The sequence below is a fragment of the Thamnophis elegans genome, chromosome 2 (assembly GCF_009769535.1).
Source record: "Thamnophis elegans isolate rThaEle1 chromosome 2, rThaEle1.pri, whole genome shotgun sequence".
Taxonomy (NCBI): domain Eukaryota; kingdom Metazoa; phylum Chordata; class Lepidosauria; order Squamata; family Colubridae; genus Thamnophis; species Thamnophis elegans.
This window is the reverse complement of record NC_045542.1, coordinates 20,241,198-20,261,540: the sequence shown is the minus strand read 5'-3', so window position 1 is coordinate 20,261,540 and position 20,343 is coordinate 20,241,198. Positions and strand designations below refer to the sequence as shown.

Genomic DNA, 20,343 nt, shown 5'->3' with positions numbered 1-20,343 from the left:
GAGCTTGTCTTCTGGGGTGTTGGCTATTCTGGCCAGCTTAGTCTCATCAGCAAATTTGATGACTTCCACTTTTATTCCATCATCTAAGCAATTTATAAAGATATTGAAGAGTACTGGGCCTAAGACGAAACTTTGTGGTGCCCCACTGCTTACTTCCCTCCATGAAGATGTAGTGCCATTAAGGACTACTTGTTGAGTATGGTTTGTCAGCCAGTTACAAATCCAACTGGTGGTGATGATGTCTATCCCACATTTTTTTAGTTTACCAAGAAGTACATCATGGTCTGCTTTGTCGAATGCCTTGCTAAAGTCTAAGTACACTATGTCTAGTGGTAGGATTCAGCCAGTTCTCACTGGTTCAGTAGTACTGGTAGCTAAATTTTTCTGGAGTTTGGCGAACCGGCTGAAGTGAGGGGCAGGAAGCCCTGCCATGCTGACAAGGTGGGGGGGGGAGAAGAGGTGGCAAGAGGAGCTGTCTCACTCCACGTGCCCCAATGAAAAGCCAACGTGACCCTGGGCCAACCAGTTGTTAAATTACTTGTATCCCACCACTGACTATGTCAACAGAATTTTGCTGGTCTACTAATTTAATCTCTGTCAAAGAATGAAATAAGATTGATTTGGCATAATCTGTTTTTATTTCCAAATATATTTTCAAAAATCATTCACACAATACAATAGGCATTAAATGGAATATTGCTGATGGTAATTCAGGTTCCCTTCCTTCACAGCTGGAGATAAAAGAATGAATGAAAGTCTAAAAGTAGGAAATATAAGCTGTACTTCTAATATTGTTGAACTCTTAACTCCCATCAATGGATCTGCTGGGAACTTTTGTGTTTTTTAATTTGAGCATTTTGTAAAAAGGGAGGGTGGCTTTGAATGAGAATTAGGAAGGAAAACTGTATTTCTTTTTCCAAGTAATAATGTTGTTGAATTGCTTTAAAAAAAACTAGTAAAGACACCACAAATGAAACCTAGAAAGGAAAAGAAAAATACGAGAATGCCAAGTGCAAGGAGTAGTATTTCTAAAAAGAAAGACTACAAAAAAAAAGTCTGGGAATCCCTGATCTAGGCTGCGATAATACCGCAAAGGAAAAGAAGCAGAGTTTCTTAGTCAAAAACCATTTTTCCTTGCGGCAGCCATTCCTAATCAGATGGGACTACAACTCCTATCATCCGAGCTACGCGAGATCACCCCCATATCTCTTTTCTCTTTACGAAGGTGGGGGCCGCAGCGGGAGGAGGAGGGGAGCGGGGGGGAGGGGAAATTCCACGCAGACCTAGCAGGAAGTCGCCAAGCACGCGCGTGCGCAAAGCCACCGGAAACCCCGCAGTGTGTGTACTGGGGTTCCGACGTTTCCGCTTCCAGGGCGGCGGCGGTGGGGACGGCGGCGGTAGGAATATCGGCAGCGGCAAGGAGCCGTGGCGGTGTTTGGTTTTGGTGTCTCCCCGGGAGAGTCGGGGGGAGAGCCGTAACGCCGGGAGTTTGAACTCAGGTGCGGGCCTAGGTGGGCCGTGCGCGGCAGTGCGGCCGTCCCCTGGGAGAGGCGCGCGCACGCCTTAGCGCTCGCGGGGAGGGAGGGAGGGGGCGGCTATGGCCGCCGCGCGCTCATTGTCCGCCCAGGCGGGGAGACGCGGGGTTGGGGGTGGGGGGAAAGCGGGTGTTTGTTCTCGCCCCCTCGCGAGGCGGTGCATGCTCGTCCACGCGCCCTTCGGGCTGCTGCTGATTTTCCTTCGCTCACTCTGCCGGGGTTCTTCAACGTCACTTGTTCGGCCGCCTTGTTCGGCTGCCTGTTTGCAGGGACCGGCGAAGGGTTTGTCTCTTGCAAGACAGGTGCTTTAACGATCGAGGCGGAGCAATGCGTCCCGGTCTCCGATCCTTCCCGCCGACTCGATCTAACCCTCCTCGGGCTGCGCTTGAGTTGAATAGAATTCTTTATTGGCCAAGTGTGATTGGACACACAAGGGATCTGTCTTTGGTGCATATGCTCTCAGTGTACATAAAGAGAATAAATACATTCATCAGGAATCATAAGGTACAACACTTAATGATAGTCATAGGGTACAAATAAGCAATCAGGAAACAATCAATATCAATTTAAATCCTAAGGATACAAGCAACAAAGTTACAGTCCTGCAGTCATAAGTGGGAGGAGATGAGTGGTAGGAACGATGAAAAGACTAATAGTAATGCAGCCTTAGTGAATGGTTTGACAGTGGTGAGGTAATTATTTGTTTAGCAGAGTGATGGTGTTCTGGGGGGAAAAACTTTTCTTGTGTCTAGTTGTCTTGGTGTGCAGTGCCCTATAGTGTCGTTTTGAGGGTAGGAATTGAAACAATTTATGTCCAGGATGTGAGGGGTGTCAGTTTTAAATGAGGCTGCCGAGCACGCTTTGCTTCTTGCAGCGCAAATGGTGTAACTGGATGCTAGCTAAAACTTTCTGCAGGGTTCCCGGTTGACCTTCCTGGAGCAAAAGGTTGTGAAAGTAGCCGTTATACCAACATGTGATCTCAAGTTGACCCGTGTCCTTAAAAAAGATTGAGGCTGAACCATGACATTTGTTCACGGACGTGCAGAAGCTAGAATTGGTTAGGGTGAATGAAACGTTGGTCTTTTTCCCAGTTATGCAGGCTCCACTTTAAGGAGATAACCTGGTGTTAAAATATTCTTGATCTGGGAAAAATGTTGACACTGATCCTTTTAGGAACAAAAAAGATCCAAAATTACCAAACCTCAGGTTTGCGTGGACACTATAGTGTCCATGCTGTGCGATGTATATATTCAAAGACTCAAGGCTTCTCAATATTCTGATCTATTGAAAAATGAAGGAAAGATTTTAAATAGGAAATAAGAATTTGTTTTGTGTCATAGGTTTAATGTAGTTAAGTCAGAGGTCCTTGCCCTTGTATTTTTGAGCTTTATTGCAATTATTGACATATTGAAAGTCATATGGTTTTTTTCATAGCCAACTCCCAATTTTTAATATAGGTAGTCCTCAACTTACGACCACAAATGAGCCCAACATGTATGTTGTTAAATGAGACATTTGTTAAATTAGTTTTGCCCCAATTTATGACTTCCTACCACAGTCATTAAGTGAATCATTGCAGTTGTAAAGTTTAGTAACACAATTGTTAAGCGAAGCTGACTTTCCCATTGACTTTGCTTCTCAGAAGGCCATAAAAACTATTCACATAAACCCCAGGATGCTGCAACCTTCATAAATATGAATGAGTTGCCAAACATCAGAATTTTGATCACATGACCATGGGGATGCTAAAATGGTTGTAAGTGTGAAAAACAGTCATGTCACTTTTTTCAGTGGGTTATAACTTTGAATGGTCACTAAATACGAATTTTCTTCATTTCTGGTTTTCTTCTTGGTGCCAGTTTACTCTTTTGTAACATATTTGGTTTTTTCAATGTGGCACTATAGATTAATTTGTATTTCCTAACTCTGGTGCCTTTCACTTGTGTAACTTCAAGTCCCAGAATTCCCAACTCAAAATGGTTATTTCTGAAAATTTGTGGAAATTTCCATAATTGGAGGGCATCCAATTTGGTCAACACAGTGTTATTGGTGCATGTATATTCTAATGCTTACTTACATAATCACATTGGTTTTGCTAAAAGGCATTATGTGCTTCATTCTGTCAGTGATGTTAGATTTAAGGCTGTATTGTGTAGAGTTAAAAACATTGGTTTTGAGTTTAAAACATTTTTACTGAACCATAGTAATGAAGAGACTAGAATGTTCATATTAAATACCATAAATATTACATTAATAATTAAATAGAATGCTTATGGGTAGAGACTAAGTTAACATTTTAAAGTTTTAACATTCTGTATTTGAGCTACTAATATTTTAATGTCAGAATCTGATTCAGATATCCACTGAGTATCTAGTGAGAAATTACCTTCATTGCATGAGTATGACCAGTTGTTTAACTGCAGTAGGAGGTCTTGCTTAGATGGACTTTACAAAACATTGTGATTTTCTACATGATTTATATATTTCCTACTGAGGTTTAAAAAAATGAAAACAAGCAGATAGAAAATTATTATATTAAAGTTGCATTATGATATTTTAGTACAGAAGGATGATATACTGAAACAGCAGTTCAGAATTTAGTGCAAGAGCTTGCAGAAATCATATAGAGATGGGAACTTAGTAATAAGCAGAATACTTAAGTAGACTAGAGACACCAATACCTTTTGCCATTGCAGTAAAATTCTCTGGTGTATAATTATAATTTTCTTTAAAAAACTGTTCTGACTTTCTCTTTTTTAAATATATGTATATATTTTTTCCCTTAACCCACAGGTGGAAACTGGAGGTGGACATACAGCAATATTGTGGCTTCTTTGCAAGGAAGACCTCAGCACCCTTTCCCCCCAGCAAGGGCCATCCTGAAGGGGGATTTAGGTTTGGGGTGATTCATCTGCAAGAGCAGCAGTCTGTAATTTTCCTCAGCTTTTAACAAGGCTGGGGAAACTTGCTGCACTCCATTCTGGACTCTCCGACTCCAGAAAGATGTCAACAAAGTGGAAGGTATTGGACGGGACCGGCGCAGAAACGATTTACTGAAAAATCTTTGTAGTCGTAAAATTCTTTCCTGAGCAAGAAAGAGAGAAAAAGCGTAAGGACTTGGCGTAATCTTCGTGTTGAGGACTGTCAGACTAACGCGATGGCTCAGGTAACAGGCCCCGGTTCTCCCATCCTGTCTCACAGGAATCCATCGAGGAAGTGGCTGCTAAGAGCCATCTGTGATAATCTATTCTATTGTCACGTAAACTGTTCAGCTCTTGATGGTCTGCTGCAGAAGTCAGCACTACAGAGCTTGGTGTGCTGGGCTCCTCCCCGTCAAAGTTCTGGGGGTTATCAATCTGTTCTGGCCCTCTTCTCACAGCCATGTTTGGAGAATGTATTTGCTTTCTCTTACAGCCAGTTCCAGTTCAAGCCGGAAACGTTTTCGTATTTTTCTCGTCTTTCGCTCCAGGCCTAGGGGGCTTACATGTATGCTGGAGTAGGGGCTGATGGGAGAGCGATGAAGAACGTCAAAGCACTTCTACTGCCCCAAACCCATTTTCCAGCTTCACGTTTCATCAACAATATTCGACTGTAGTATCAAAGTTTCTAGGTAGCACTATTTTTCACAGTGGGATTTGCCAAAAAACCAAACAAAACGGGACAAAGTAAATGTGTAAAAACCTACATAAAATTTTATATATACTTTTTTTTTTGGGTCTCTTTATCATCTTCAGACTAACCCAGACAAGCCATCCCAGAAATTCAGCTTTGCCACCCAGATTATGTTATCTACCATATTCTTTGCAACCCACTGAGGGGGCGGGGGGTTGGGGAAGAGAAAAAGTGCACCCCAGCCATAGGAAGCCTGACTCTCTGTCTCATCCAATGCATCAAACTGCATCTTTGTTTGATCTTAAAGCATTGAATCTAATCCAGCATTTACTGCTGTATTTCTTTTTACGTACATTTTATTATTCACAGATTTTCTGTTCTCTTTACTGCCTCAGTCCAATTATCAATATGTCTTGGGATCTTACAGTCTTAGAGAAATGTTCTTCTGCCCTGGTTTTCCATTAGCAGCTATTGCTACTCATGCATTAGCCTTTTAAGCCACTTTTCAAAAATCACCACAGTGTCATTCCAGTTCTCAGTTGCCCCATCAGGATGCCAGATACACTGAGGGGAAGTTAAAATGGCAGCTCCAGCAGTAGCACTTATAGGCACGAGATCCATGTGTTACTGCCTTTCTTTCTTAAGGATCCTTGGAGAGATTGAAATAGATCATATGGCCATATCCTCTTTCCTCCACCCGTCACAATAGCAACTGTGCAAGGAGGGATGGGGAGAGATGATGCAGTCAAATCATCTAGGGAGCGCTGTCTGGTTGAGGCTTAAACCCAGGTATCCTCGGTTCCAGACCCCTTCACACGAGTTAACTATCTCAGCTTTAGTGTCTGAGAAAAGTTTTTTAGGCTCTACCTGATGGGCTTCATTCACAGAACCTGGCCGAGTTTGGCCATTGTTGGCAATGCTTCTTTTTCTTCAGCAAGAAGAATGCAAACAGAATCCCCACTGGCTGTAGGCTCCGAGTCCAGTGGCAATTTAGGGCTTTACTAATCCCTCTTCTATTTGTTTCACCATTTGCAGAGTGAGGAGGTGGCCCGTTTCACTGCCACTGAGGCTGATGAGGCCACAGCCAAACCCAGCTCCCAATTCTTCATAATCCCCCCCACCCCCTTTCATGGCTGACTTAGCTCTTCTCTGAAGTATTATAATTCTCTTTTTGTGATCATCTGTGGCTAGAATGCCAGAGTCTGGCACGTGTCCAAATTGCTGTCATGCTGTACATCTGTGCCTATGCAGCCTCTGGGTTGCAGATCCAGTTACCACATTGGGTGTTGAAAGTTGTTGCTTTCACTTGTGCCTCGTTTAAGATGTTGGGGGACAGTGGGACATGCCCTTCGGGTTTGCATTCTCCTTCTATCTCCCTTCGTCTTTCACTTAATCTTCTGCTTTCTTGCCCATCAACATGACTAACTTTGTGTTAATGACCTCAGAGTGAGGCCCTGAAAGATTATTAAGCTGCAGAGTTTCTGCTGTTTTATGGCTGTTTCTCAACATCTGTCTTTAAATATGAGCAAAACATTAGAAGCCAAGGCTGCCTGTGTAGTCTCTTAATTCTTCAGAGAAGAATTGATGGAAATGCTTTGCCTCAGGGAAGCTGACCAATAGCCATGGATCTAAGAAAGCTTGGTAGGATAACTAAATAAAACAAGCACACTTTTATGGTCTAGATGGCAAATGGAAATAACTTTCATGCCTGCAAATGCACATACAAAGTTTTGTCTGTCTTCACGACCCTGCTAGCACAGATAATAAACAGTAACTTCTTGTGTGCGGGGGGATAAGAATTGCCCCAAATGACAAAGAGGTTCAGAAAAGCCAGTCCTTTTTTCCTTGTTTTAATGGATAGGTGTACACAGAAAGCTGAACAACTTAGATTCTGTGAGATGTGAAATGATTTCCAAGATACAGAAAGAAGTTGAGTTATTCAGCTGTTCAAACCCAAAGGAGAAATGTGCACCGTAGGTGGCATTGGCATCATGATGGTTGTATGTGTTGGCACTTCCTTAAAGAAGCCATGGGCACAATAGCCATGCTTTCCCAGGGAAATACACATTTAAGCTATGGAGGGGGACAGGGTGAGATAAGCTTGTGACATCCTATCAGCACTTCCCTAACTCACACACATACAGCTAGTCCTCAACTTACGACCACAGTGGAGCCCAGCATTTTATGTTGCTATGAGAAATTTGTTGTGAGTTTTGCCGCATTTTACGAACTTTTCTTGCCACATTTGTTAAGCGAATCACTGCAACCGTCATAAATCTGAGTCAGTTGTCAAGCATCCGAATGTAACTCACGTGACCATGGAGATGCTGCAGTAGTGTGAAAAATGGTCATAAGTCACTCTTTTCAGTGCCGTTGTAACTTTGAACAGTCACTAAACAAACTGTTGTCAGTTGAGGACTACCTGTATTTACCTGGAATCACATGGCTTTTGTGTGGGTCCAGGAAATATGCAGCTTTTTAAAGAAAATGCCAGGAAGTACAATGTGGCTATCTCATCTCTTAATCACCTTTTAGGGTTTGGAACCAAAGTTGGTTCAGATTGTTCTTTTAAGGAAACTTTAGGAAACCTTCCTAAACTAACCTAACGAGAGTCTTCTTTCTCATCAGATGTTATTGACATTCACCAATCTTTAGTGGGTAAACTTCCACCACCTCCAGCAAGAATGACCATACTTCAGAATGTAGCCCACCCCTTAAAATGCACACCTGCGGCCTTCATAGGGATGACTGCTTGGTTTGGGATCAGCTTGTATTATTTGATGTCATTGTGGTTTTTGTTTGGCTTTTTCTTTGCAGGCGAGCCTCCTGGCCTGCGAGGGACTCTCTGGTGTTTGCCTGGTGCCAACAGTTGCCAGCAAGAAGATGATGCCGAAGCAAAGCTCTAAGCAGGTGGAGAACGGGGAGAGAGGGGGTGCACCGGACATGCTGGTAAGGGCCAGCCCGTTTTCAGCTGTCTGATGCTGCACATGCGCTTCGTTGTTCTCTGTTCCAGACACATTGGATGATGGAGCAGAGAAAACAGGATTTGGGGGGCAAGGGAGGCTTGGCTTGCAAATTGCCAGATTAAATTTTTATGCCGTTGTAGCAAGTCTCCTTTCTTGTCTGCCAGGGTCATCGCAAGGAGAGCGAGAAATCACGTAGTCGGAAGGAAGAGGAAACAGCAGAAGGGTCTCCTCCTAAAAAATCCCTTAAAAAGGCAGGTAATCTTTCATTATATGGCTCTCCACAGAATGCCTGTCCTGCTCTCGGAAGCGGTCAAGATGACAGAGCTAAAAAAAACACAAGCTATCAGCTGGAAGTGGGCTCTCCTTCCGCCCATCCCCATATTGGTGAGCAGGGCTGCGATTTGTTTCCAGGAAACTTTGCCTAGTTTCTAAACCTGAAGTAGCTTCCACTTTAAATACGTGTTACAACAATAATGAAACAGTAGACTGTACAATTCAGTTTTACAAAGAGTTACAAGAGACGGGCTTAAAGCAAGCACCTCGGTTTAAAAATCAGGAGCAAAGCAGGTACCTGAAAAGTGTTAAGAAGACAGTGAAGAAAGAGAAGAAAGAAAAAGCATGTGCCAACCTTCCAGTATTCAACAGAAGGGGCAAGTGGGATTGTTTTTAGTAAGGTATTCCCAGACAGGGGTGCCACCGCTAACAAGGCCTCTCCTCATATCCACAACAAGGAAATCTTTGGGCCTGGCCTGATGAAACTTGTAGCAGGGCTTCAAGGACTGATGGCAGTGCTTGAGCAGCTTCTTGTAGGTAGACAGGTTCCTTCAAATGATCTGGTGCAGGGGTGTCAAATTCACGTCATGGAGGCATTGTGATGTATCTTGATTTTTTTTTCTCTCTTTGGCTAAACACAGCGTGGCTAGCGCGTGACGCATCTGGCCCAGGGGCTGTGAGTTTGACACCCCTGATCTGCTGCAAAGCCATCGAGAGCCCAATCATTTGTAACCGGTACTTTGCTTTGTGCTTTGGAAACCAATGAAAGGCCAGTGCAGATGGGGAAAAAACGCTGTATAATATGTTCCGAGTAGGTGACCATTTAAATCCACTTTGGCCACTACCCTTTAAACTTCTAGGGCTGTGATGGTGAACCTATGGCATGCATGCCAGAGATGTCACACACAGCCCTCTGCTGGCATGTGCACTGTCACCCCATGTCAGATCTCCATGGTGTTTCTTTTGTGAGCTTCTGTTTCCCTGCAGATGACGAAACAGAAGCTCACGAAAGAAAAATATCTTGCCACACTGCCGGTGTTGGGATGCCCCACCTCCCGCCAGCCAGCTGGTCTTCGGGTCTCTGCTGTACATCCATGCATGCCTGTGCGTGGGCGCATCCTTGCATGTCTGCGCATGCGTGCACTTTTTAGCTTGGGCGTGTGCCCGCACAGTTTGGGCACTTGGTGTCTAAAAGATTAGCCTTAACTGTTCTAGGGTTTCTGCATACTTTTCAGGTCAATTATAGATAGACTCCTACCCAGATGCTGGCTGGGAATGATTTAGGCTGGCCAAATCGGCAAAAATCAAAAGATGCAACTGTTTGCACAAGCTGAAGATAAGCAGAACCACAACGCTCACTCAGGATATCTGAGTGAGCCCAGGAATCTTCCATGGGAACACATACATGTCTAGCACAAGTTTCTATCTTTGTACAGTTTTTATTTTATTTTTTATGATTTTAAGCCATCCAGAGTTACCCTGAGGTAGGATGGGTGGGTGGCTAATAAATCTTACAAATAAATAAATAAAATAAATCTAATAGTTAACTTCTCTACCAGCTTGATTATTTTAAATAGTTCTTCATGGGTTTCTGAAGAATAAGAAGTTGGAGAACTTTATTGTTCAGGCTTACGCTGACTGCCGGCTGCCTTCAATTTGGCAGTTCAAATCTCACCAGGCTCCAGGTTGACTCAGCCTTCCATCCTTCCGAGGTTGGTAAAATGGGGACCCAGATTGTTGGGGGCAATATTGCTGACATTGTAGATCGCTTAGAGAGGTCTGTATAGCACTTTGAAGCGGTATATAAGTGCTATTGCTTATATGAGACATCATCCTGTCACTTGTGATCATAGCAATATGGTTAGTCTCTAAATTTACTTTTAATTCTTATGGCTGACTTACAATGCACATAGATATTGCTTCCAGCTTCTTTTGCACTGGAATAATTCAAACGAAGAATAGGAATTTAGCAACCATTATGTGATCTTTTAAAATAAACATTGTCTTTCAATGAAATACCCCCCAAAATGGCACCACCTTGTGGAGATTATCTACTGAGCTCAGTAGATAATCTCTGGTGGTAAACCATAAGAATCGAAGAAAATACTATTCGGCTGAAGTAAATGAGATTAAAAGAATTGGGGCAAAGTACATTTTACATGTTTACCTGGCGTTAATGCCGTCAGATTACTTATCTTCCCAAGATTTCTATTCTCTTTTAAAACTGCCCATCTGCTGTTAATAGACTCAGGTGCCCCGAGACAGGTGACCAGCCCTCAAGGGAAGGTTGGGTTTCTTTCTGTGGAATTGCCCTGTAATATCCAAGACAGTGAAATAAATTGTTGGATGGCCAAGCAGATATTTTCTGGAAGCCCCATGTTAATAGTAACAGTTCCTCTCCAGAAAGTTGCAATCTTATCCAAAACAGGGTTTGGGTATTTCTGGAAGCGTATCTCCCGAACAGGAAGTGGATTTTAATGCTCCAAGTAAAAAAAAATTGCTTTGTAGCCTGGAAACTCACAGGCCTCTCCACAGTTCTCAAATGCAGAGGAAGAACAGATTGCTTTGCACATGCTTATCGTATGTTAAGCTTAAGGAGATAAAGTAGAAGTGGGCAAATACACATCACTTTTCCGTCAAAGATCAACCTATTTCTGCTAGGGGGTCAAATATCAGATATTTTTGCATTTTTAATGGCAGAAGCTATTTATGAATCTGTGTAATTAAAAGAAAAATATCCGGGCAATCTGTTTTATACCAAACAAAGCTAAAGACACAAGCTGTATCAGTTGTAGAAATTCAAACGAGTTACATATAAGAAAGATGCTTTGTTTTCTTCCACTGTGTGGTGCAATTCATTCAGTTGTAGCTTGAAACAGGGAGAGTGGACAGTCCAAAGCAGTACTAGTAGCCCCCAGTGGGACTGGTTCCATGGAGAAAGGTTTTTTCACAGACTGGAGGGGTGTGGTTTTGCATGCTTCCTGCATCCCACGGATGGGGCTTTGCTTGTTTGCTTGTTTGCGTGGCCTGGTTTCTGGCATGCCACGGACTGGGGGTTGGGGATCCCTGGTCTATAGAGGAGGCAGAGGTACTATATAAGCACTGAAAAATGTCTTTACTAAACTGACAGTCCTGCAAGTTGGAAGAGATCCATGTTGCCTCTTTGTTGAGAAGCTATTCTATGCTTGCTTGCAGGTCATGGTGATCGAGCAGAATGGATCCTTCCAGGTCCGGATTCCCAAGAATTTTATTTGCGAGCACTGTTTTGGAGCATTCCGGAGCAGTTACCACCTCAAGAGACATATCCTTATTCATACTGGTAAGCGTGTGGTCATTTGACAATTGATAAACATTAACTAAGGCATCTTGTTTTTGAAAATAGGCAGCGGGGGCCAGACCTCGACATTGATATAATGCAGTTATAGAAATGGTTAGTTTATATTGTTATGGAACTGTAAAAAGTTGTGGTTTGATGTTAATGCTTTATTTTACTGCAACAGGGGGAGTCGGAAGTCAACACTTTCCCCCCCCTTCCCCCTCACTTCTCTTTCCCCTCCCCCCATGTCTTCCTCTTTGCTTTGTATTTTGTATTTTATTCTATAATCTAATAAAATGTTTAAACACACACACACAGAATATATATAATGCAGGTAAGGATGCTTGACATATCACGAACCAGAGAACCCAGCTGCTATCTTCACTCTGGGAGCAGTTTCAGTGATCTAAGTCTTGAAAGTGTAATGAAGTTTAGTGACACTAAAGATAGTCCTCGATTTATGACCAATTGCTTAGTGGATAGATCTCCCACGGGACTACTTATGACTTGGTTACAAAATTCTGACACACATACACCCCGGTGACTGCACTTTAGGTGTTTGGCAAGTGGCCTTCGTTTATGACTGCAATGTCCTCTGGTCACATTTTATGACATTTTCACCCCCCAAAAACCAACCCAGCATTTATTTCCAGTTTCCAGTAAAACCAGCTTGTAGTGAACATGGGTTCACTTTAACAACTGTCACAGAAAAGGTTGTAAAATCAGACACTTGAGCGATTTGCTTTACGATTGTTTCAACTTATGACTGTAATGTGACAACTTATGACTCTATTATGATTGTAAGTTCAGGACAACCTGTACTGATTGTGATGCAGAGGCTTAATTCACCATAACCTGCTGAAGGGTTATCAGATGATGTTCTCCATTCCCGGGAACAACTTTTATCTGGGTTATAATAGAATCCTTACATATCAACCCGTCTCTCAAATTCAGGCTTCCTTAATGTTGTGCAGTTTGGGTCACTCAAGAGAACAAAAACGTCAACTTTAAAACATCATTCCAGTCAGTTGCCCTGTCCTTGGGCTACCAGTAGATGGCCCTCTTCCCTTTGAAATGCATCCACCAAATGCCGGCTTAAAGTAATTTAGACCTTTAAGATTGATAATTATATCAAGGAAAGAGAAATGTTTACAAGTCTTCCTGTTAGATGGAGGTGAGGCTGTTCTGTAAGTGTCCCACACTTCCAAACATTTTGTAATGTAAACAATGGAATGGCAAAGTAGTTTGTGTTTTACTGTAGAAGAGGAATTGCATAGCAGACTACAGTAGTATGAGGGCTGTGCCTATTTTAAAAAGGATGCAGGAGAAATGCTTTGGATTTCAGCTGAGCACTCTGTTATCCATGAAGGTCACTGGATTTGTTCCAGGCTGCCTGCCCCAGGGGCCTGAAAAAATATTGCAGCGGCAGCCAATGCTTTCAGTAGTTCATTCATTAAAGTTAATTAATTCTTAATGTAGCCATGTTCTTTAAATCACTTTCACGTGTGGTCTTAAAGTAAGTCAGGCTTTTTAAATAAAAAACAACAATAGAGTGGTTGATGCCTGGAATGCTCTACCCGACTCCGTTGTTACAGCCTCACAGCTTCAGTTTCAAACTGTCTACCGTGGACCTTACCCCATTCTTAAGTGGTCTGTAAAGGGGGCATGCATAAACGTACCAGTGTGCCTACCGTCCCTGTCTTACTGTCCCCATTTATCTGTATTTACTTCCTTTGTTCATGCTTATATTCATACCTATACTTTTTATCTTGTACATCAGTGGTGGGTTTTAGGCGGTATGCCCTGGTACGGGTGTACCGGTGCCTGCCCAGAGCACTGGGTACCATTCCGGTACAGTGCTCCAGAGGGCCTGCCTGCCCGCTCGAGCTCCTTACCTGTATGGTGCTTTGGTGCTTCCGCGCACGGCTCCTGTGTGACGCTCCACTGAGCAGCTGGAGCGTCCCAGAGGCGTTGCAAGAGGTAAGGACGCACACGTTTATGTGATGGACACCGGGCCCCATTGCAGCCATATGAGTTGCAACGGGATCCAGAACTCACCACTGTTGTACATCTTTGACAAACAAACACAAACAAATAAATAGCAAGGATCTACTGTGTTTGTATAAGGCCTGAAACAGTCTTGCAAATTCTGGGTCATTTTTGAAATGTCCATTTAATAAGTATTACCCATCTATACACCAAATATCTGGAATGTGCTCATCTTTAGAATTAAAAAAGCATTTTTAAAAATCTTTGTGAGGTCATGGAATATTTTTTTCAAGCCTGGGACTGTAAAGAAAAAGTTAATCTATTTCTTTTCTCTGGGTGCATGAATATCAGCTTCCTCCATGTAGAAATCGACTTGCAGAATTAATGTCCGGCTCTTGATAAAGTAGAAACCGGGGCTTCCATCTTCACAATCAGGGCCTGCGTTGCCAAGAGAAAATTAAGGTTAGGAGAGCCAAGAGTGAGAAATGACATCGCATTTTCATTTGGGTCTGGAGTGTCCTGTAACACAGTGTTTTTCAACCTTTTTTGTGCAAAGGCACACTTTTTTCATGAAAAAAATCACGAGGCACACCACCATTAGAAAATGTTAAAAAATTTTAACTCTGTGCCTATATTGACTATATATAAAGTAATTTTCCCACGGCACACCTTACACTATGTCACGGCACACTAGTGTGCCGTGGCACAGTGGTTGAAAAACACTGCTGTAACATACATTTCACTAAGAACATTTCTTGCTTCAATGTCTTACATGTCTTCTCTAGGAATCTCTGCTTTGTATGGTTAGATCTTTGTTTAAAAGGATTCTTGCCACCTTGTTTCCTCTAAAAGCATAGGACTTACAACTCTGGAAATAATTAGCTACTCCCTAACCTCTGTTAAAGGAGAGAAGCCTTTTGAGTGCGACGTGTGTGACATGCGCTTCATCCAGAAGTACCATCTGGAGCGCCATAAACGTGTCCACAGTGGAGAGAAGCCATATCAGTGCGAACGCTGCCTGCAGGTAAGAACTCTCCATTTGTCTTCCACATTTAGAGTGGAAATCTTGCCATGTGTTAAGTTTTCGCATCAGCATAGAGAAAAGCACTATGGCTTGTATCCTTTGACCTGTATCCAGACTATCTTTGGTCTGCTTCTTGGATGCATTTGCCAGAACGAGTTCAACGTTTGCCCAAACCACCTCCCTCTGTCCCTCTGAATTACTCCTATGATACCCCCGTCCCTTTTGGAGAAGAGGCCCATGTCCATGGCTGCAAGCCCATCTCCTTCCCTTCCATCCCTTGCATGGCCAGCCCCCTTCACTGTCCTGGTGGAGTCATACCAGTCCTATCCCTGGCCCTCTCGTTGTCCTTGTTACTTTGAGCTGCCACCACCTCAGATCATCTCTTCATCTTTGCCCCAATGCTTACCACTATTTTTCACCCTCGCCAAAATGTCCCTGACTCCTCTATTCCCGTGTGCTTCTTCTGTTTTCTTTTGGATAGCCTTCTCAGAGATCGGTAAAATGAGGACCTAGATTGTTAGGGATAATATGCTGACTCTATAAACTGCTTAGAGAGGGCTGTAAAGCACCATATATAAGTCTTATTGCTATTGCAACCATGTGTTCCTGGGCCCTGCTTACCACTTACCTTAGGATCACCGCAGCCTGGTCTCCCACTCCCCGACACCTGTCACACCACTGCCTGGCTTCTTCTGCGGCAGCTCATGGCCAAATGCCACGTGGCCCATCGCACCAGTGCCTCTGCTCATGTCACATGGCTTTCTGCCACAAGCGGCAGCACAGGCACAATGTGTCACACGGTGTCTGGTCACGAGCAGCTGCAGAAGAAGTCAGGCAATGGCACAGCAGGTTTTGGGGCGTGGCTGAGGTGGTTCTAAGGTAAGCGGGCACATGCACATGTGGCAGCTCTACACCCCCACTCTAGCTTGATTTTTATACATGCACCTCAGCCCCACCTCATACATCCAGATGATGGGAGAGAGTGGGCGGTATCCTAACTAGGGTTTATTTTTGGATAGGGTTTATATTAGGTGCACATATAAAAATCAACCTAGGGTTTATTTTTGGGATAGGCCATATTTTTGTGGAAACGCGGTATTCTCACTTTAAAACCCTTTCCCCTTTCTCTTCCTGGCCTTTTAAGTGGTTGTAGCATCCGTCAGGAGTTATTCCAGTTTCCATCATCAAAAAACTAGGCAATTATGCAGGATTCATTTTTCTTTTCTTAGTAGAATGTCAATTCCTTTTAAGATGGGACTGAATGTCATTGGAGTGAATGTCATTCAGTTTAACTTCACAATTAAATTTTCCAATGAGTTGAGAGGCTTGGATGTCAGATGAAATAACTGTATATATAAGTCATACCATTTTTAAAGATGGAAAATTTTAAAGGTGGGAATAAGTAGGTTGTGAGAAATTAAATCACAGATGGAGAAATCAATTAACTAATCAGTAATCATTAATATAAAGTTTTATTTAAATAATGGCCCATCTTTGTTGTTCAGTCCATACCCTTCTAAAGTATAGCCCTGGACAGTCCATTTAAAAGCCACACTAGCCCATCTGAAATTGCACACTTTCCCCCATATGTTAAGGAAATTCTGTCAGTTGTGGGTTTTGTGGCATCCCAGAATTGTGAATTCCTAAGGAAGGGTCCAGAATTTCCTGCAGGAGTTTGAACTGGGCAGCCAGTTCAAACTTTTAGTTGCTCTGTTTCCCTGAAAATAAGAACTCCCCGGATAATAAGCCCAATCGGGCTTTTGAGGGCTAGCGCTAAAATAAGCCCTTCCTGAAAATATTGCAACACAACAGCAGCCATGAGGTGACCACGCTCGCTGCCTCCTGCACCTCAAAAATAATAAAACCTCCCCGAAAATAAGGCCAAGCGCTTATTTCGGGGGTTAAAAGAAAATACGGCCCTGCCTTATTTTGGGGAAAACACGGTAATTAATTAGTTAGTTAGTTAGGCCAGCCAATTTAGGGCAAAACTGAAAGGAAAACTATAAATCCTGCATTTTAGTTGAGGTTCAGCTTTTTTTTTTAATCCTCTGCAAAGTCAGTGTGGAGCACAGAGTATTTCCTCGTCTAACTTTTTCCCAAGGGTAACTATAAGAGATTGGTGGAGAAAGTATAACTCCTTCACAGTGAGCTTCCCTGACAGAAGGAGGATTTGCCCCAGGAGCTTCCTACTTCCAGTCACAAAGGCCCACTGCTCAGTCAATTGCACTGACCTAGGATGCAGGGTTTATGGTTTTGCTTTTGCATAGAGCAGGGGTAGGGAAAACAATGGCCCTTTCATGACTCTGTGGACTTCCTGCTGGCTCAGGAATTCTGGGAGTTGAAGTCCACAAGGGGGCCGTCCTTTTCCCCACCTCTGGCATAGAACGTTGTCTTTTTTGGTCATTTCTCTGGATTTCCCCCTCCCCCCCCTCTTTTCCTTTCACAGAGCTTCTCCAGGACAGACCGGTTGCTGAGACACAAACGAATGTGCCAGGGCTGCCCCAGCAAATCATCTGACTCCCAGCTACTGCTTTAGGGTTGGGCCGGAGAAGAGGCTTTTAAGAAGTTGCTTGGAATTCCACCAGATGCTCTGGGAGTGGGCTTGTTCACCTGCTTGTGTTTTGTGCCCAAGTTTACCTGCTGAGCCTACTCCTGCAGAAGGGGCAGAGCTGAGTAGGCACAGACATCAACTATGGTCTTGACACTGTAAATACATGGAGGACAAAGCAGGGCTGGCTCCCAGCCATTGGGAAGCTCACTGCAGTTGTGGATAAACATAGTGGCGGGGGGTGCGCTTTCTGTTTCTGTTTTAGGGTTTTGTTTTGGTTTTTTAAATGATCACCATTTGCCTCAGGAAGGCTTTGAAAGCATTGTGGGGCCTTCTGCGAGCCATTCCGACCAGATCCGGTGCTTTCCGTTAACAGATGATCTGCCAGCTGGCCTGATATTTGGGCCTGCAAAAAGTGGGAGAACAACAGGCAAATGTTTTATGAGAAACAGTGATCACCACCAGTCAAGCAGTGAACTATTTTGCGGAGCTGATCCACACCAGGAACGGATTAGCAGCGGCAGGACACTGAGACCTAAGGATCACAGGAGTCTGTCTCATTTACCTTAGGCCATAAGGCCTACGGGATTCCCCCCCCCCCTTTTCTGTGCTATTCTCTTAACAGTGATTTGTGATCTTGACTTTCAGGTTTCAAGAAACAAGGGCTGCAGAAGGGGACAAATGATGTTGGGTCAACATAGAAGTCTACCTTAGATGTGTCCCATTTATCAAGATCCAGTTGATATTCAGCTGGATGGAAGGCTCTGTTTTCCTCCCAGGAGAGGAGGATAACTTGCGTGGTCCCATCGCTTTCCCTTGTAAATAGCCATCCATTCAGGACCTACCTGTTACATGTCCCTTCACACGGAATCCAGAGCTTTCTTAGGTGGCAATCCTGTTTTCCTAAATACATGAAAAGCCAGCTCTAGCCCAAGGGCGCTGATCTCCTAAGCCTGACACTGAAGAACTGCAGTCTCTTGTGGGGAAGAATGGGGGAGGGACTTTGGCCTCATGATACGCCTCTTGGAATAAAAATACTCAAGGACTAAAGATCAGCATTCCCACGCACCATGAATTCTGATTGCTCCTGGTCTGCTTCATTGAAGTTTGAAAAAGAGGCTTGTTGCCAATATGCAAATTTTTATATGTGCTATTATTTCAGCTTGGTTGCAAGAGGCAGCGGCAAGTTTGCAAGGGAAGCCAGGAACCCTCCCAAGTCTCATCCGTCACTGTCGCATTTACAGTGGTGTTTCTAGAGGGCAAGTAATGATTTGTCTCTGAGTCTGGAATTTACATGTTAGGAACAAGCACCTCCATCTGAACGATAGAAACAAATCTCATTTGTGCTTCAATATATCTCCCCCCTCTGAGTTTGCTATAAGCACCTTACTGTAAGCCAGGTTTTAACCAAGGGCTGTGTTGGTAGAGAATTAGTGGTCTTTGGTCATGCGTTCATTCTTGAGGGGCTGCATTTCTGCCTATGCAACTAGAAATGTTTTATAAACAGAGACAGGGTTCTTTAGATGAGTGTTTTTCAGACTTTACAACTTTAAAAGGTGTGAGCTTCTTAACGCCTAGATGTGGGAGCTGATCTTAAAAATAGTCAAATTTGAAAAATCACTGCTTTAGTTCAAAATTGTTGTGCCCCCCCCCCCCCTTCAACCACTTAAGAGGTTCCAGTGTACTAGCAAAAGGCATTGTTCTTTTGATCATCTTGCTGCCTCGGGATCATGGGAATTGTAGTCCAACAAATCTGAAGTACATTAGCTTGGGGAATGTTACTGTAGAGGGGAATCATATTTTTTTAAAATAAAAGAGCTCTTTCATTTCCTTCCCCTTGTTCGTTGGAAGACGCAAGTTTATTCCCAGCCTTGTTACATTTCTAAAATTAACACCAACTTCTAGTCTGACGTTTATGGGAATGATTAGGACACCCCAAACTCTAGGAGGTTTGTTTCAATTTTAGTGGACTGATAAAATGGCTGCTCTTTAGAAACAATATACCACCATAATGTCTTTCAGTTTACTGAGGACTGTTTTTCCCCAAAAGGAAATAAAATAATTGCTGTAGAAAAAAGCTTGAGGAAATGTAGATATTAGGGGGTGGGGGGGGAGGAAATTGGAATGTAACTGTTTCAGGGGGAAATAGCAATGTGCTCAGGTGGGAAAAGAAAACTAGATGTACTAGTCAAGTACTAGATGTTTTTCTGTCCTTCCGGTCTTAACTCTAATAATTGAGACATGGCACTACAAAGCATATTCACAGTTGCCTAGTATTTCCCCAAGAGGTAAGATGAATCTCTTGAGTGAACTGCCTCATACTGCCGGATCCTTTACTTGCCAAGCAGAGTAATGATTCTGTGCTGTTTTGATTCCTTCAGGCAGGGGTCTCAAAATGGCGGCCTGCATGCCGGATGCATCATGTGCTGGCTAAGCCCATCCAGCTCCGTGAATGGGAAAAACATCATGTGATGGCAACGTGATGCGGCAAGTTTGACACTCATGCTCTAAAGCAGGGGTCTCCAACCTTGGCAACTTTAAGCCTGGCGGATTTCAACTGAAGTCCTCCAGGCTTAAAATTACCAAGGTTAGAGAGCCCTGCTCTAAAGCATGTGCATCTTTAGGAGCACATGGATGTGTTTTGCTTAGGCTCTGCATCTTGCTAGGATGCTGTCATAGGGACTCGGGAGACTAATTAACACTACTCTGGGAGAGGAATTTTATAAGCTGCTACACCAGCACAATCATTTATCAATAACCTAGATAGGCATTAATCGGTGTCTGCCAATCTTGTTGTCCAGCTTTTTTCCCCTGCTCCGGAGTGAAGGAAGAAGAACGTTAACCTCAAAAACAAGTTGCATGTGACTTTCATTGCTGAATTCTGCTCAGATGTGGACTACAGGATAGTGTTGAAAGAACGGGATGGGGGAGAAGGCAAAAAGAGCAAGCATAATCAGTTCAGTGATTAATAATTGGGCAAAATAATAGGGTTCAAGCATTTTTTGTTGTTAAATAATCACCTGTAGGCAGTAAGTTAGCAGAGGGGGGGGAGATAGTTTTCTGTGGGAGGAAGTTTTATT

General features: G+C 43.3%; 1 protein-coding gene across 3 annotated transcripts; it reads left to right on the top strand.

Moving 5' to 3' along the window:
• Positions 1-1,338: 1,338 nt before the first annotated feature.
• Positions 1,339-19,305, top strand: ZNF740 (zinc finger protein 740). Of its 3 annotated transcripts, none has more exons than XM_032210126.1 (7): positions 1,339-1,499; positions 4,329-4,556; positions 7,965-8,057; positions 8,278-8,364; positions 11,582-11,705; positions 14,597-14,715; positions 17,162-19,305. In XM_032210126.1, exons 2-7 carry the CDS (start codon positions 4,539-4,541, stop codon positions 17,249-17,251), a joined length of 531 nt encoding a protein of 176 aa, XP_032066017.1. In that variant the 5' UTR covers positions 1,339-1,499; positions 4,329-4,538; the 3' UTR covers positions 17,252-19,305. The 3 variants fall into 3 exon arrangements, with proteins under 3 accessions (XP_032066017.1, XP_032066015.1, XP_032066016.1); XM_032210124.1 differs by having other exon boundaries at positions 7,965-8,096; XM_032210125.1 differs by having other exon boundaries at positions 4,329-4,701; positions 7,965-8,096.
• Positions 19,306-20,343: the final 1,038 nt, after the last annotated feature.

Bases quoted from the DNA above. Each gene is read 5' to 3' on its own strand.
- ZNF740 (XM_032210124.1), top strand. The intron at 8,097-8,277 runs GTAAGGGCCAGC...CTTGTCTGCCAG, and splicing joins GGGGTGCACCGGACATGCTG to GGTCATCGCAAGGAGAGCGA. The intron at 14,716-17,161 runs GTAAGAACTCTC...TTCCTTTCACAG, and splicing joins AGTGCGAACGCTGCCTGCAG to AGCTTCTCCAGGACAGACCG.